The sequence below is a fragment of the Phaenicophaeus curvirostris genome, chromosome 2 (genome assembly GCF_032191515.1).
Source record: "Phaenicophaeus curvirostris isolate KB17595 chromosome 2, BPBGC_Pcur_1.0, whole genome shotgun sequence".
NCBI classification, from domain to species: domain Eukaryota; kingdom Metazoa; phylum Chordata; class Aves; order Cuculiformes; family Cuculidae; genus Phaenicophaeus; species Phaenicophaeus curvirostris.
In genome coordinates, this window is record NC_091393.1 from 47,784,267 (window position 1) to 47,798,739 (window position 14,473).

Sequence of the window (14,473 nt, forward strand, 5' to 3'; positions counted from 1 at the left end):
TAGAACAACCAAGCTAGTGCATTGAGGCCTCCTAAGTACAAGCATCAAACTCCAAGTGCAAAAAGAAGAGAGTGGAACAGAATTCAATGAAGAAGATGGCCCAATCACCAGGATTTCCTGCAACTGCTCTGAACGTCCTCTATTCATTACATCTAGCTTTCTACAGCAACTAGGGTGAAGAGTGGGACCCAGGTCTTCCTCCAGCCTAGGAAAACTTCATTCAATTTTCATTTCTTACTCTCTTACCACAAAGAAAATAACATAGGTTTAGTAAGAATCTTGAATTCAAGTACTTGGACGCTTCAGATATCATATCTTCTAGAGCTGAGACAGGTGTTGAGCAAACATTCTTCCAGATTGAGGAAAAACTTATACCTCAGTCCTGAAGACCAGGCCAACAGGAAAATCCTCACAGTTCCCTTAGGATCCAACCACCCTTTCCCTGTTATTATGCTTTTGTTGCTGTTATAAGAGGAAAGTTTTAGGGAAAGGAGATCTGACTATCTGTGATGATGAATCTTAGCGTACAGCTTTCTGAAATTTGGAAATTCAAAGCTAAGGTTTTAAAACTAGCGTATCTTATGTTCTAGCTCTGCACGTTTAAGTTAGGCATGACGCTTTCTCTGAGCCAAAAAGTCAAGTTTGTTTTCGTCCCTGGGAGTTCTACAAATACTTCTTGTTTTGCCTAAGTCACAAACACTGCGAGAAGAGGGACACAGCTTATTTGAATATAAACATTGGAACTGATGTGTCTCCTTCCCAATGTACACCCAGGGTCTCCCTAAGCAAAGCTGCTTTCAAGCATTATAAAATAGCTGGGTGCAGGTATAAACATGCTAAGGAAAAATCTGAAATAGAACAAAAATAACCCCATGCTAGTTGACAGCTGTAAAATATGGCAAATATGTTACTACCTACCCATAATCATCTCACACTAGTGAGATAATCTTCTGATATTAAACAGAACTGTACTCACTCCATCTGTAAGAATTAACAGATGGAGCAACTCCTCAGGCTTTACGTAACAGTAATTAAACAAATCCTCAAAACAGCCACATGATTTCATGCACAAGCCAGGGCAGTCTACAAAAAAAACCCCAAACTTTGCTGACAGGCTGGAAAATTACAGATTGCATAGCTGAGAGAGCTCCACGAGAGCTGTAAGCCTGATGCCTTGGATCAGGCTGCTTTTTTTCCAGGATATCCTCTTTGCTGCATACTGGGATTGACAGAAGAAAATCCAAAAACAAACCAGCTGCAACAGGCACCTTCATCATCAGTAGGAAAAATGTTCTTTGACTACTTAATTTGTAAGATGGGAAGGAGTTATCCATGCAACTTGCTATACTAGAGGTCAGTCTGAATAAAGAAAATATGGGAAAGGTCACAGAATTTGGTATGTAGGAGAATTCAGTGTTCCCACAGACAGCCACTGGTATAGCAGATTACCACTCCCAGGTCACTTGCGTCACAGCCACAAGCACCAGCAGCCCTCTTGTGGGCTAGAGAGGCTGGAGACAGGTATGTGCAATTACCCATTACTACAAACAAGTAAAGAAATCTCCCCACCAAGTAACATACACACACGTGTATATATAAACATATGTGGAAAAAAAAGGCAAGAAGTAGAATAAGGAAGTGCTTAAACTGTACCTTAATAGAAGGAAGAAGCTCACTGCAGATGGGAAATACAAAGAGGTACAGTACTTTGTGTCCTCGCACAGGCTCTCCCTCCTGCCTAAAAGTAAGCAGCAGCATCATCATCACCACTGAACTTTGCTTATCTCTGAGGCACTGAACACAGGAATGACCAAACGAGGCACCTCAGGAGTTCACCTCTGAGAAATCCTGAGAACCACATCAGACATGGAGCCATCATATTCATATCCCTCATCTGGGGGTCCTACAGAGCTCTGTCCTCTCCCGACATACCACGCCCCCTCTCTGTAAAATACCTCAGGTATCTTGGTCCAGAAACAAGGAGACAACATGCAGCCCTTTATCTCCCGTACATTACATATATACAGAAATCTCCCATTACATCTAACACCAAGCAAAAATCAACACCGGAAAAAAAAAATCATCTCATTAAAACTGAACCTAGACCAGATCCAGGTGGGGCCAGAATCCATCCAAAACTATTAGTTGTGTAATACCCCATCTGCTGTTGCTGAAAATGCCTGGCCATATAACTAATGAAGCCCTTTATAGCTTTTGGGTTCTTTTTCTCTCCCAAACAGGATTGTCAGCATGAAACATACACAGATACAGCTGTTCATTCCCCTCGCAACAACATGGTCGGGGCCGGGGGGATGGGAGGGGTGGTGGTGGTAAAAAAACTGAAAGCAGGTGGTTCTGCTGCCACCACATGGTCCTAAATAGACCTAGACAGATTTTTAAAATAAAACCATATCATATGTTTGTGTTTCTTCAGAATATACCAATTCACTAAGCCTATCATTTTTATGTATTTTGTCAACTCATCTCTGGTTGGGGGTTCTTGTACCAAATCCATCAGATGACCAAGGTCACAACCTGCCTGGTAGATCTGCCCTACAACTCGGTTGGATCCAGAGATTTCAAGGTTCATCACATGCTCAGGCCTTAGCTCTGAAGTTGTTTTCAAAAAGTCTTCTGAAAGAGAAAATCAGCTTTTCAGCCAACTCAGGAGACACTTATCAAATGTTCATGCTGAGCGGCTCACTCTGGAGTGACATCTGGAAAAGGAAAGGTGGGATCCATCCACCACTCTAAAATCTCTAAAGCAGTCCCTGGCATGACTTGCACAAGGTAAGGGCTCCACCACCACTATTTATTCCAGCGACTCCTCTCACCTAAAAGCACTTAGAGAGAGAGAAAAGACCGCCTTTCTGCAACTGTAACTCAAGACACCCTGGTGGCATTTTGATTTTCACTAAGAAAAGTGCCAATCTCAGTGTTAGCTTGGCCAAACGCTGTAAAAAAAATAAATCCTCTCTGGAAAATTTATTTTTAAAAGTTATACTATGAAAAAACCTACCTTAATTAGAAATATCAAAATAAATGTATGGATTCAAGGCCTAGAGACTCCTGTAGACTGTCTGCATCAGTTTTACAAGGTCTTACAGCCCTGCATATCATAGCTCCATACCCATAAAAATGTTATAAAAGCCACAAAAAATAAAATTGCATTTTTTATTAACCCCAAATCTGTCTATATATTTTCTTTTCAGTGTGCAGAGAGGCAGCAGAGCGATTTGCTACTCCATACTTTAATGTCACATCAGTAATAGTTTTTTTCATTAGTTTTTTGTATTTTAGAGCTGCCTTTACTTTTTTCCCCAACAGCCCTGAAAAAATATCCCAATGACTTATTAGCTCTTCTCAGAATACAGGCATTTATGAAATATGAAACTCCATGCAGCCTTTTTTTTTCCTCTGAACTTCAACTCAAAACTTGAAAACCAAATCACAAATGGTTGCTGTAAAAATTCAGTAGCAACATAGCCATCTTGGAGCAGGGCTGGGGAAGTGAATCCGATTTTATTTCTTGTTTGGTGAACAAGTTTGAGAGGTCTTCGTTTTAAGAAAAAGCTCTGTAAATGAATGAGGAAAAGCTGCCAGCGGTTTTATATTTTTGTGATGAACATTTCCAACAGTTAGTTGTCAGTTAGTTGGAGTCACCTCCAGTCTTTATTAGTGAAGAATGATGCTGTTCTTGATGTAGTCAAATCTTTGTGCAGGTTTGTGAAAAACACCATCACTTAGGCCTAGAAGTGACTAAAGTCTGTAATTTCAAAGTAGTTGGAGAATATCTTAGGATGATACCGTAAAACAGGTTTTAATTATAACATTTATTGTCTCTGAGTATCATGAGAATTTCATGACTCCTTGGTTCAATATCACTTAACAGATTAAAGGTACTGCCTTAGGCATTCATTGTGCTGTAGCATTTAGTCCTTGCCCGGTATCATGAAGCACAATATGGATTGGTAAGTGCTTATAGTAGAAATGGGCTGATTCCCATTACAATATCAGCCTCAAAACATGCTTGTCACTTTGTCCCTCAAGGTAATTCACCAACCACAGGTCCACATTCATATATATTTCTTTCTCCAAACTGCTGTAGAGGGAGGCGTTTTTGAGACAGGAATACTCAAAATGCTTTAGGATCCATAAGACAAGCAAGTCATCTGGCTTGGGTTGAGTTGGTTGTTGAGTCTGCACTGATCTTCTCTTTTAACATGAAAGGCTGAATTCAACATTAGCACTTAAGAAGACTATTTTTAGCTACCACTGATATTACTTGACCAAAGCTCAAGAAAAGATAGCCACAATAGCAGCCTGTGTTCCAGAAAGCCATTTACCGTAACGCAAATTACTGTCATTTATTTTACCCCAAAATACTTCTGTTGATATATCAGTGCTTTATTGTGATGGTTTTGATCTCAGTGAAGAACTCATAGGAATCCTTCGCTCCCTCCCTTCCTATGCCTGAGGCTTTCATCCCACCAAAAGGCAAGTTCAGATCTCTAACAAGCCAACAGTTGGTCCACACCAGTCCAGACTGTAACCTTTGTGCCACCCGATGAACACGTCCCACATTGCTGGACCACACAGTGGCTGCCAAGCCATATTTCACACTGTTGGCTCTTTCAATCACTTCTTCTTCTGTATCAAATGCTACCACACATGTCACAGGACCAAAGATCTCTTCTTGCATGCAACAGGACTCATCCTTGACTTCAGCAATAACTGTGGGCAACATGAAATAGCCTTTCTGGTTGCCAGTTGGGAGAGCCAAAGAATCCACTCCCTCCCCACAGAGGACTCTGGCTCCTTCAGCTTGGGCTTTCTTCACATAACTTCTTACCTAGGGAAGGAGCAGGAAAACATTACTGCTAAGAGACACCAAAATCTGAGAATCCACCACTCCAGTCTGGGCACATCAACAGGAGCCCCTGAATATCTCCAACAACAGAGGTCATTCCCTAGCTTTTGTTGTAATATTTCTGTAAAAGGAAGGTTGTGTACTTCTTGCTGTAAAACAATCTTTCTCTCTTTAAATACATACTAGCCCAGCAGGCAATACTGCTGACCCTCAAAACGGTAGGGCCCCTGATGAAAACACAAGTGGTCCCATAGCTTCTCTCTCTGTCCTTTGTTCGAGGAGCTCAGGCAGTTTCCCACATACTCCATGCCACAGTTCACTCTTCTACTCAAAGGTATCAGTAATATTTTCCTACATCACCTGCAGGCTTGTTAAATGTTTACATGCCACTATGATGCTGAAGCCATAAATGCCATAGAAAATCTCATCAATAAATAATAAAATCTGTTTCCATGGCTGCTGCTATCATATGCTGTCTTGAACACATACAACATGCTATCGATCTACTGTTTGGAAATCATTGCCTGTTTTCTCTTACTATAGGAAAAAATGCAAAGACAGCACCAGGCTTCTTTCTCTTTTTCTTCTTTTAAGCACCTTGGTAGGTTAGGCTCAGAAGTCCTCTATGGTGAAACAGACCTTGGACCTCAGGAAATGTTTCTGCCACTCCACTTCTGAACACGCCTGATGAAACTGTTGAGGTGTCAGGAAGCATGGCAAAGGTTTGGTTTGCTCTCTCACTCTGCAGTTTTCAATCTGCTTCTTGCTTATACTGCTTGTGTCTTTTGGGATGTGAGCATCTGCTCTCCTGAACTCTGCCTGACACCATAAAAATTCCTTTCTTATAAGCCACTAAAGCAGATTTTGTGCAACTATGCACCATCTCAGCTTCCCTCCACACACACACAATTCCAAATTACTGCCAGCAGTCCTAAGAAACTGTCTTGTACTCCCAGAATTTACTAGACAGTGATATAATAATAAAACTTTTACCTTGTTAACTACCTTATTAGGCAAATAATCAATGTCAGAAAATGCAATATTAAAATCCATGAAAATGTCACTTAAGTCTTACATTGGTTAGTATAAATTCAGGATTTAGATTTATGCACTTGGAATTATTTCACTTCTAATGGGAAAAAAATTATTGCTCATAATTTTAAATTACTTTACCCATGGAAGTTATTTTTCTGGAGTAATCATGTGACCCCAGACCACAGGCACCAGAAACCTTATCAAAAAGATGCCTTATACTGCTTTTCATCATGATCCCTCAGAGCTAACCTTGTAGAAGATATGGTCCTTTCCACACATCTCTGAAATCACCTTTCCTAGCCCTCTAAGAAATAGATGAGATCATGTAAACTCCACATACCTTTTCTAGATGCTCTTTACTTATTAGTGCTCCCATATCAACTGTAGGATCTGAGGGGTTCCCAACCTTCCACTTCTTAGCCTCTGCCACAAATCTCTTTAAAAACTCACTGTATATGCCACTCTGAACAAAGATTCTGGAGGTGCAGAGACAGATCTCACCCTATAAAAAGAAACAAACAAGAAAAACAACAACATGAGTTCATATTACGTTGTACTATTGATGAGTATTGAGTCACATCCCAGAATGAGACATGTGACCCTGTATCCTCAAGAGTGCAAACTGCTTTCACCAACACTGCAAAATAGGATTTTTCCCAGATTAAAAAGGAGAAAGAGAGGAAAGACAAAACAGCAATAATGGGATTTTATAATCACTCACTAATGCAAATAAATTTGATTTTTTTTGGTTACATGTTTTCTTCTTCAGCACTTGTCATAGGAAATGCCGTTTCCAATTCTGAATGGTCTCTACTTTCATTTCCTGACAGTCCCTTCCTGACACCGAGCTATTTTTCTGAATATTTGTCCCCCTACTTTTATGGCTTTGGTGATGTCTCCTGAGGTATGATAAGGGAAGAGGAACATTGTCAGAACTTTGGGGCGAGACTCCTGATTTAGTTACAGCAAATCAACAAGCTTTCCACTTACTTGCAAGGTGAGATTTAAAATAGTTGCTTTCTGAAAGGATAAGCAATATATTTATTTTGAAAGCGATAATGATACCTCATTATTTTCTGATGGAAAAACCCTTTTGTCATTTTGTTTCCCTGCTTGTGGAATAATGCTTTTTTTTTTAAAATTTCTATTTACAGTTTGCCTAGAACACAGACAAACAGACCTTGACAATTTAGTATTTGGATCCAAAGGCTTGTGCACATGCACACACACTCACTCTGACACATGCAAACCTCCTGCTGCAAACTGTTTATTTGCTACAGAGATGGGAAGCACCTGGTTGGCAAAGCTGGACCTTACGGTCGTGGGGATGCATTGGGTCAAGTCAGCATCATCAAAGATGATTGCGGGGTTTTTGCCTCCCAGTTCCAGTGAAAGCCGTTTGCAGTGTGGAGCACTTTTCTCTGTGATCCGCTGGGCTGTCAGCGTGCTCCCCGTGAAGGAGATAAGAGGCACGTCAGGATGGCAGACTAGAGCTTCTCCTGCCTTGGCGCCCGTTCCAAACACCACATTCACCACTCCGTGGGGCACACCTGGTGAGAAGAAAGGCACACAGTCATCGTACTCTTTCCCTTGCTCTGTGGGTTTCACTTCACTGTGTTTTGTCTCTTAAGTTAGAAAATTACTAGTAGCTCTAGGGTGACAAAGACTGACCTTTAACTTACATAGTAGCTGAAATGCATAATGTTTAATAACTCGGAGGTCATGGGTTAAAAGATAAAATCAACTCCACTGATCAGCCAAGTTTGCCTGACGTCCATCATTAGAGACTCAATTCTCAGTCATCCAGGGAAGAAGCAGTTGTCCTCCCAGTTTTCCTTAATAGTGCACCACATACAGCTATGACACAGTCATTCAGAGCTGACCCTCACTCTCTTACGCCCTCATGGTTCCTCTGATGGCACCACAGACTTAGGACATCCTTAAGTCGAGTGCAGGAGAGGGGGGGAGGCTATTTTGTTTTCCAGTGCAACATTCAGCTACAGCAGTCTTCCCCTAATTCTTTGAGCACTCTCTGACTTCTGCAACAGAAAAAAACCCAAACAGTGCAAAGGCAAGTATTCCCCTTCCCTACCATCCTGATATTTACCTGCTTTCTCTAAGAGTTTACACATCATCCAGGCTGTGACAGATGTCATCTCACTTGGCTTGGCAACCACAGTATTTCCACATGCAATGGCAGGAGCTATTTTCCAGGTCAACAAATACAGCGGCAAATTCCAGGGACTGATTAAACCAGCTACAAAACAAATCCACAAAAGATAGGAACTCAGTCTGCTGAAAAATCCAATTCTCTAATCTATAACCTACACCAAATCACATTTATGAAGAGAATTTGACTATGGCTTTTATTTCCAGACAATTGTAAAACAAATTTGCAGCTAGAAACATTTCTCAGAGGCAGATAATTTTAAAGGATTTCTTCAAATATCCTAAAGGTGCCAGCAACATCCTCTGAATAAGTTTTGCCGCTTCTTTTGGGCAGAATCTTATATTCTCTGCAGCTTTTTGGTGTTTTCTAGGAACAGTAATGTGAGGTCAGCCATAAAAACTATGCAGGTCAACTGTTCTGTGGTAACATTCCGTGTTAGCCAACAGCAGGTTAAGGCAATGCATGTTAGTCCAGACCACTCTTGCTTTCTCTTGCTTAGAGCTCCCCTTCTCCTATCAGTTTTAATAGAAAAAAAGAAAAAAGAACAGGCATAACATACATTCCATATTTTCCAGGTAAATTTTAACCTTCCTTATGAGTGCCCAAGTTTATCAGTGAATAAACTGCTATTTCCACAAATTGCTGAATGACCTGGATTTTTTCAGTAATTACCTTTGGGAATACTTCCACCTTACATACTTAGAGGAAGTAGTGAAAACCAATCTGTAATTGTTAGGTGTGATTGTTCACAAAAGCCATGCTGGTTGATGGAGCAAATGCAGTAAGTGACTGTTCCTTACGAGAGTAATTTTACCAGAAGTACTCATGTTCTCCACTGCTCACAAAAACTTTTAAATAGGTCCTACAAGTTAGATGATTTTATTTTTTAAAAAACTCAAGTGTAAATGTGGAATATTCATATTTATTTAGATAAAGCACTTAAAAATGGAAACATTACACCACCAACAGTAACTTTATTCCTGAAGCACTAGCAGCATCTAGTGGCCGAGCTCAGCTTCCTCATCTAAAAGCAGTTTCAAGCTACCACTGCTCCCCAAGAAGTGAGGAGGAACTGGCTCACTCCACAGAAGCAGCAGGTCAATGCTTCTGAATGCCTCACTGATCCATAGCAGTAACACACATTCAGAACACTAGAGGTATTTTGCAAGTGAGAGTTACCAGGTTAAAACAGATGCTTTTTAAGACACGTGAGCATTCTTTTTACTATGAAGGAGCATAACTGATTTTACATAAAGCTGCTCATGTGACTAGTATTGTTTAGCACCTGATCCAGAGACAGTAAACGCTTTTCAAAAATCCTCTCTCTTTGTTGAGCCACTGCTGAGGCAGACACTCTGCCAAGCTTTTCAGCATTTCAGGAGAAGCATACCAACTCCCACAGGTGTCCTCAAAGTGTAATGCACACAGCCCATGGTTGCCATCTCTGTGCACTCTGTCGTGTGATGAAGGATGGAGGAGGCAAAGAATCGGAAGTTGTACACAGCCCGAGGGATATCCACTGTTCTAGAAAATGTAATAGTTTTTCCTGAAACAAAAACAAGCTTATTGTGGTTTTATCATGAGCAGAAACAGTGCTTTAAACTCTGCTCTGAAAGCTGATTTGCATGGATTTGGGGAAATTACTTTTGTCTTGAGCCCAAGTCAGCCCAGTCAATGAAACTGTTAGCGTAGTGAAAACATAGTCAAAGAAAATAGCTCCCCTGTAGTATTGCATTCCAAATATCTAACAACTTAAGTCAAAGTCAGCAATTCTGAAAAAGGAGACTGCCCCAGGAATCTAAAGTCAGTGACTTCAATTTGCTCAAACAGTTCATACCATACTTAAAATTTGGACCATATCCTCTATTTCAATATTCAGCAAGACACACTGTATTTGAGATCAACAGTTCCAATGTTTACCCTGATCTTTTGACTCTGCTTGTGCAAATGCTTCCAGGTCATGTTCAATCAGGTCTGCCAGCTTGTTCAGGATCTGAGATCTTTCCAATGGACTTTTTGAGGACCAAATTGGGAAGGCATATTTGGCAGCTTTGACAGCAGCTTCCACCTAAAAAAAAAAAATGAAACAAGAATGGAGAATGTTAACAAAAGGCCTTAGAACGAATATCATACTACCAGCAGATGAATTAATATTTGAGACTCTAATAACACATTGGTCACATTGTTGAGAAGACAACTTTAGGGTTGTGACTTTTGATAGCTTCTTCATTTTCACCTTCTAAGGACACTGTCCCATAATTCAAGAAGTATTATTGAAATAGACTAACCTACAAGAGAAACTGTCACTGTAACTCTCGCTGTTCTTTAAATTCCAGCAACTTGTGGGCATCCCTCCAGCCTGAAGGAAATGACGGACCGGTCAACTGGCATGTTGCTATGGGCCAAACCCATGCAGAATCTTATTTCTCATGGGGGAAAGTGCAAGAATCTCTCAAATGCAAATGCTGCTTCAGTCTAAACATCCACAGGCCTCACAATATGGAACTTCAGCCACACTGAGCAATGCTGGAAGTAAGGGGTCGGAGAAGGAACAGAGTGTATGCCCTGCTAGACTTTAATTTCCTCTTCCCTTTCCCCTGGCTAGCTCAAGCAAGGACAAAGAATATATTTACAGAATACACACTCAAAATTTTTAATCTTAGCTGATCACAGTTAGAAATTCATTAATGCTCTCATAAGAAAAAAAAAAGGCTCCTTTCTAAACTCTTGGGGTTTAGATAGTTCTTTCATCAGATACCTAATGAAGTCTACAGATATGAAAGATATTACATTTATATAGATGCATACTAGTCAGTCCTTTGCCTCAGATGTATAATACATAACTGCTGTATGGTCTTTCAGGCTGACCTTTCTGAATAGTGGCAGATTACCAGCACTTTTCTGAAGCAGACCAGCCTTCAAAGGATTAACATACAGGAGAAAGCTTTCTCCCATCAGTCATTTCCTCTGGGCTGTTAAACAGAAGTTACCTGCATCTGTTGATTTATAAGCTGTTCCTTCTTCATGTTTACCAGTATCTCAGATTACTAAAGATGGTTATCAACATCCTTCCATACCTTAATTAACTGTCCTTTTTCCCAATTTTTGCTTCCTATTTATCACTTCTCTATTGCTTCCAAAGTCTAATGTACACATCAAGGTGGGCTTTTAGCCAAAGCTTTCTTCGACAGATTCCCATAATTTTTGCTTAGAACTTTATTCAGCTTTTGGAAATCTGCCAAAGTCAATAACTAGGAGGATGCTGATGCAATATTAATCAAATCATTCTGGCCTCTCCTAATGTTGCCACATGCTGGTTCTGTGCAGTCGCTGAATGTTCCTTTCCATCAGTTCCTCAAAACTGAGTTCCACGTTTGTTCCTTCAGATCATGGTGGGTGTTATAAAAAACATCACAAAATAATTTATAGACACCCCAGTGATGTTTTAACAACAATGACACCCAAGTTCAAGAAGGTGAAAAATCTTCTGCCCCTTCCCTCCCCCAGCCACGCACATCAGAATTTATGATCTCCCTGAAAATAACGATCGGAGTTTGAGGGCCAGAACGATACTGGTACAGAGGTCAAGATGGGAAATAAACCGGCTTGCACAAGGTCACACAGATCAACAGCCATGCTTCAGAAGCCTAGACTCTACTTTTTCAACTGTAGTTTGATGACCTACTGCTCAGGTGCCAACAGCAGGCAGCTGTCAGCCACCAAACAGCTGGAGCAGGACCAAAGCAGTCCTGGGAAAGGGGAACTGCACCTTCTTGAGTGAGTCAGGCGTGGATGGCACTCTACCTTGAAAAGGTTCACCTGCTCTGAAACCATACTGCCTTTATTAACTTGTTCTTCCATCCTCCTGTCATTAGGTGCCATTGTTGTGCTGCTTCTCACCTATTGTCTCCTCTGTGGCATTTTCCACCAGGTGCTGTGTGCTTCAAGAGAGAGCTGATGTGAAATTAAAGCCACCTCCAGTGAATTCTGAAGATGTTGCGTTTTCACAGAGAGTAGAAAAGAAAATTAGCAAGGAAGGAATTAAGTGGCAGTAGATTGATCTAAAATATGCAAGAGGAAAGAAAGGAGAGAGATTTGTACAGAAGTAAGAGAGCAGAAAAAAGTTAAACAGTTACTTAGTTTGACTAGCAAAAAGCAGCAAAGAAAGTTGAGCCACAAAGAAAACATGCATAAGAATTCAACTATGAACCTGTGTGTCTGAAACATTTCCTTCTGCTTTCGTCTTCTGCGCAAAACAGACACAGAGAAAGAACACACAATCCAGACCTACTGCTGAAGGTTGATACCAAAATACACTAAACTGCCCTCAGGATGTAATTTTTGCTGTCCCAGGGGATGATGCACAGGAGCAAGGTTCTTTAAAGAGAGATTTTTTTTTTGTTAAGGAGGTATTTGCCAGGACTCATTAGCCCTCACCAGCCTGTGTTTTGGAGATGAAGGGCACCTGATCAGCTTGCTTTGGTGCTGCTATTTGGAACTTAAGATATCCAGCTGAGGGAACAAATTAACCCTTGAAAAAAAACATGCAGTGTTTTGGCAGAAATGGCCACTGCAGCTGGTGTTAAATTCTAGAGTCAGCAACAGATTTGCTACCCATCCCCGTTCTGCCTTCTAACCTGTCACTAAAATTAATGAGGAAAAAAATTAAAGTGGCTATTGAGCTTTGCTAGAAATCAGCATCCCAAGTTCCTTGTTGAACCTGGGTCTAGATGTTTGTTTTGATATCTCTGGATACCCTCTAAGCAGTATGTGATTGAACTTTCCCTCGCAGTGTATTCCATCAGTTACCAGCAGATGCCATCTCTGCAGAGCCTGACCTCCTTGTAGACTTGTCTAAAGGCAGGAGTAAGGCACACTCTGACTTCACAGATGCCTGAACTAGATTCCTGCAGCTATGCATAACCTCTAACTCAGAAAGCTGAAAGAGAAAAGCCATTGCTCCTTAGTATACTTGAACTATACCTCCAGAATGGCCAGCAGCCTACTTTTGTTAGACTGCTCTGGCATTCACACATCTCTCTCATTTTAACAATTTTTCAAATGAATGAACAGGAAGATTTGCACCTGCACATCAAAGAGAAGTCTTTTCAGGCATAATTAGGGTTGGAGTGAACTTACACAGACGTATTCTAGCAAACCGAACCTGTTACTCTTTAACCTTTGGGCATCAGCGTTTAGCAAATATTTACCCAGTTGAAATTACAGTGCAAAGGTTTCTGCTGAGAGAAGCAAAAAGTTGTCAGCAGAAGTGAAGTGCAAGTGAAGGGAACAGCTACAAACAGTAGCAGTTTGTTTTAAAAAAACACTCTTAAAATACTATACACTGCATGCAATATTTTCCAAGCCCTTTCCGTCACCCAAGCTTTTCCAGTCATTTCTCTCTTCAGTAAATCCAAAAACTATGCTGGACACATACTTGTGGGTCCCTTACAAAGTAGCATCAATGAAACTGCAGCTCCCTACATGAATGTCACATTGGCCATTCACATCTAAACACATATAAGGCACAGGGAAACATTCATTCCACTAGAGACCACAGGACTAGGAAACATTACATTCATGCAGAAGACACACTACATCATAAGGAAATGTACACTCATCACAGCCACTTCATTACGTGCGCTTAATATCCAACTGCTAATACCAAAAGTAGAGAGGTCTGAAAGCTTTTTAGTATCTTCAGGGAAGAGTCAGCAAGCCAAAAATCCTTTTAAACAACAATTGCAAATTAACAAGACACTAAGGGAGAATACACTTAATTTTATACAGTGCTTCTAAGTTTATTTAGAGAACAGACTAGTAAGTCCTTTTCTCTCTTACAGATTTTTTTATACTTCGGGCCAGTCTAAGCCTTATTTTTAACTTAGGCATAAGACACCTCCCATGTGAGCTGAATAAGCTCCACAGAAATTACTGAAACTGTTAATTTACACCATCCTAGGATCCAGTCTGTAACTTTCTAACAACAACATGTAAAAAAATAACAGTATTCAATGACGCAGCATTAGATTACACAATACTACAATAATCAAGAACTTACTCATTATAAGCATTAAAGTCTTCAGTGTTTTTCTGTTCTCTCACCTTCAGCCTCTGCCGCTCAAAATATTGTTAGGTGTTTAACGTTTTTACATTTGGGTAGTACTCACCTCTTCTTTGCCACTGTCCGGCACTCTGCAATAGACCTCTCCAGTGGATGGATTATAGGAGTCTATGTAGGAGGAACAAGGAACAAATTTGCCGCCTATAAAGTTTTCCAGTACTAAGAGAGCCGTTGAGTGAGCCATTGTTAGCTGCTTTCTTCATCTGTGATTTTTTTCTGCAAGGCATTGATTTAGATTAGTGGCTTTGTAGGTATTTGCACAGTGAATCTGAAC

General features: G+C 40.6%; 1 protein-coding gene across 1 annotated transcript; it reads right to left on the reverse strand.

Annotated features, from left to right (window-relative positions):
* Positions 1-3,162: 3,162 nt before the first annotated feature.
* ALDH8A1 (aldehyde dehydrogenase 8 family member A1) lies at positions 3,163-14,473 on the reverse strand. Its single transcript, XM_069851894.1, has 7 exons — positions 14,246-14,473; positions 9,996-10,143; positions 9,466-9,621; positions 8,013-8,162; positions 7,199-7,455; positions 6,246-6,407; positions 3,163-4,852 (listed from the first exon to the last, which is right to left on the reverse strand). Exons 1-7 carry the CDS (start codon positions 14,381-14,383, stop codon positions 4,400-4,402), a joined length of 1,464 nt encoding a protein of 487 aa, XP_069707995.1. The 5' UTR covers positions 14,384-14,473; the 3' UTR covers positions 3,163-4,399.

Bases quoted from the DNA above. Each gene is read 5' to 3' on its own strand.
- ALDH8A1 (XM_069851894.1), bottom strand. From the start codon at position 14,383: ATGGCTCACTCAACGGCTCTCTTAGTACTGGAAAACTTTATAGGCGGC. The intron at 10,144-14,245 runs GTGAGTACTACC...TTTTTTTTTTAG, and splicing joins CGGACAGTGGCAAAGAAGAG to GTGGAAGCTGCTGTCAAAGC. The intron at 6,408-7,198 runs GTGCTTCCCATC...TTCTTTTTATAG, and splicing joins GGTCCAGCTTTGCCAACCAG to GGTGAGATCTGTCTCTGCAC.